Source organism: Procambarus clarkii, chromosome 11, assembly GCF_040958095.1.
Source record: "Procambarus clarkii isolate CNS0578487 chromosome 11, FALCON_Pclarkii_2.0, whole genome shotgun sequence".
NCBI classification, from domain to species: Eukaryota; Metazoa; Arthropoda; class Malacostraca; order Decapoda; family Cambaridae; genus Procambarus; species Procambarus clarkii.
Window position 1 is genome coordinate 27,424,268 of NC_091160.1, and position 1,910 is coordinate 27,426,177.

Below are 1,910 nucleotides of genomic sequence, written 5' to 3' on the forward strand. Positions count from 1 at the left end.
GATCTTTTTGTTTTCAAATCTTCATAATCATAACCCCAGATACCTTTCGCAATCCGACTTCGCAATCTCAACACCATCTAGCTCGTATCTTGTAACTATACCATCATTACCTAGCCTCAACACCTTACATTTGTCAGCATTAAACTACATCTGCCAATCTTCTGACCATTTCAAAACCGTATGTAGATCGTCTTGATTTAAATGACACTTAATAAAGTTTGCAAATTGCAGTTTGATATGTTCCTGCAGGTAGTGTCATATCAGGTGGGATAAAACGGATATGTGATCCTGCAGACCGCTGCGATCAACAACCTGACAGGTGGAATTATTTTACCGAACAAGCTTGGCTGCCGGCCGGACATGTAGAGCAGAAGAACATGAAGAGCCTCTCGTGATGGCGCCTCTCGTGATGGCGCCTCTCGTGATGGCGCCTCTCGTGATGGCGCCTCACGTGTTGACACCTCACGTGTTGATGCTTCACGTCTTGGCACTTCACGTGTTGGGGCTTCACGTGTTGGCGCTTTACTTGTTGGCACTTCACGTGTTGGGGCTTCACGTACTGGCGCTTCACGTGTTGGTGCCTCACGTGTTGGCATTTCAGGTGTTGGGTCTTCACGTGTTGGCACTTCACGTGTTGGCACTTCACGTGTTGGCGCTTCACGTGTTGACGCTTCACGTGTTGGCACCTCACATGATGGCGTTTCACGTTTTGGCGCCTCACGTGTTGATATCTCACGTTTTGACGCCTCCACGTTGAAGCCGCCATGTTGACGCCGCAATGTTGACGCCGCCTTGTTGACGCTGTCCTGTTGACGCCGCCATGTTGACGCCGCCATGTTGACGCCGCCATGTTGACGCCGCCATGTTGACGCCGCCATGTTGACGCCGCCATGTTGACGTCACCATGTTGACGCCGCCATGTTGACGCCGCCATGTTGACGCCACCATGTTGACGCCGCCATGTTGACGCCGCGATGTTGACCCCGCCATGATGACGCCTCACGTGTTGACGCCACCATGTTGACCCCTCACGTGTTGACGCCGCCATGTTGACGCCACCATGTTGACGCCAACATGTTGACACCGCCATGTCGAGGCCGCCATGTTGACGCCTCACGTGTTGACGCCGCCATGTTGACGCCGCCATGTTGATGCCTCACGTGTTGACGCCACCATGTTCACGCCGCCATGTTGACGCCGCTAAGTTGACGCCGCTATGTTGACGCCGCCATGTTGAAGGCGCCATGTTGACGCCGCCATGTTGACGCCGCCATGTTGACGCCGCTATGTTGACGCCGCCATGTTGAAGGCGCTATGTTGACGCCGCCATGTTGACGCCGCCATGAGTAGTAGGGTTGACACGCCACAGAACATTTTTTTTTCTGGGGGAAAAAAATGTTCTGTGGCGTGTCAAGGTTTTCAGGTGAATTTGGGGAGTCACAGATTGGAAAAAAATGTTCTGTGGCGTGTCAAGGTTTTCAGGTGAATTTGGGGAGTCACAGATTGGAAAAAAATTACTTGTGGCGTGTCAAGGTTTTGAGGTCCAATATCGTGTGTGGGAGCCAGGGTTTTCAGGTAAATTTAGAATATCGTCTGTGTGAGCCAGGGTTTTCAGGTAAATTTAGAATATCGTCTGTGTGAGCCATGGTTTTCAGGTTCCAATATCGTCTGTGTGAGCCAGGGTTTTGAGGTTCCAATATCGTCTGTGTGAGCCAGGGTTTTCAGGTAAATTTTGTGTCACAGATTTTAGAAGTATGGAATTCTTATGAGAAAATAATTTCCGAGACATAGAAGTTTGTTAAGGCCTTATGGGACAAATTCAAGTAACGTATGTAGCTCTTTAGGGCTTCCAGGAGAACTCTACGGACATATTTTACATGTTTTCAACTTACAAAATCGTCTATGTAAGC

General features: G+C 49.8%; 1 protein-coding gene across 1 annotated transcript; it reads right to left on the reverse strand.

Annotated features, from left to right (window-relative positions):
* Positions 1–260: 260 nt before the first annotated feature.
* On the reverse strand, positions 261–878 carry LOC138363616 (salivary glue protein Sgs-3-like). Its single transcript, XM_069322982.1, has one exon. It carries the CDS (start codon positions 876–878, stop codon positions 261–263), a length of 618 nt encoding a protein of 205 aa, XP_069179083.1.
* Between the last annotated feature and the right edge of the window lie 1,032 nt (positions 879–1,910).

Bases quoted from the DNA above. Each gene is read 5' to 3' on its own strand.
- LOC138363616 (XM_069322982.1), bottom strand. From the start codon at position 878: ATGGCGGCGTCAACATGGCGGCGTCAACATGGCGGCGTCAACATGGCG.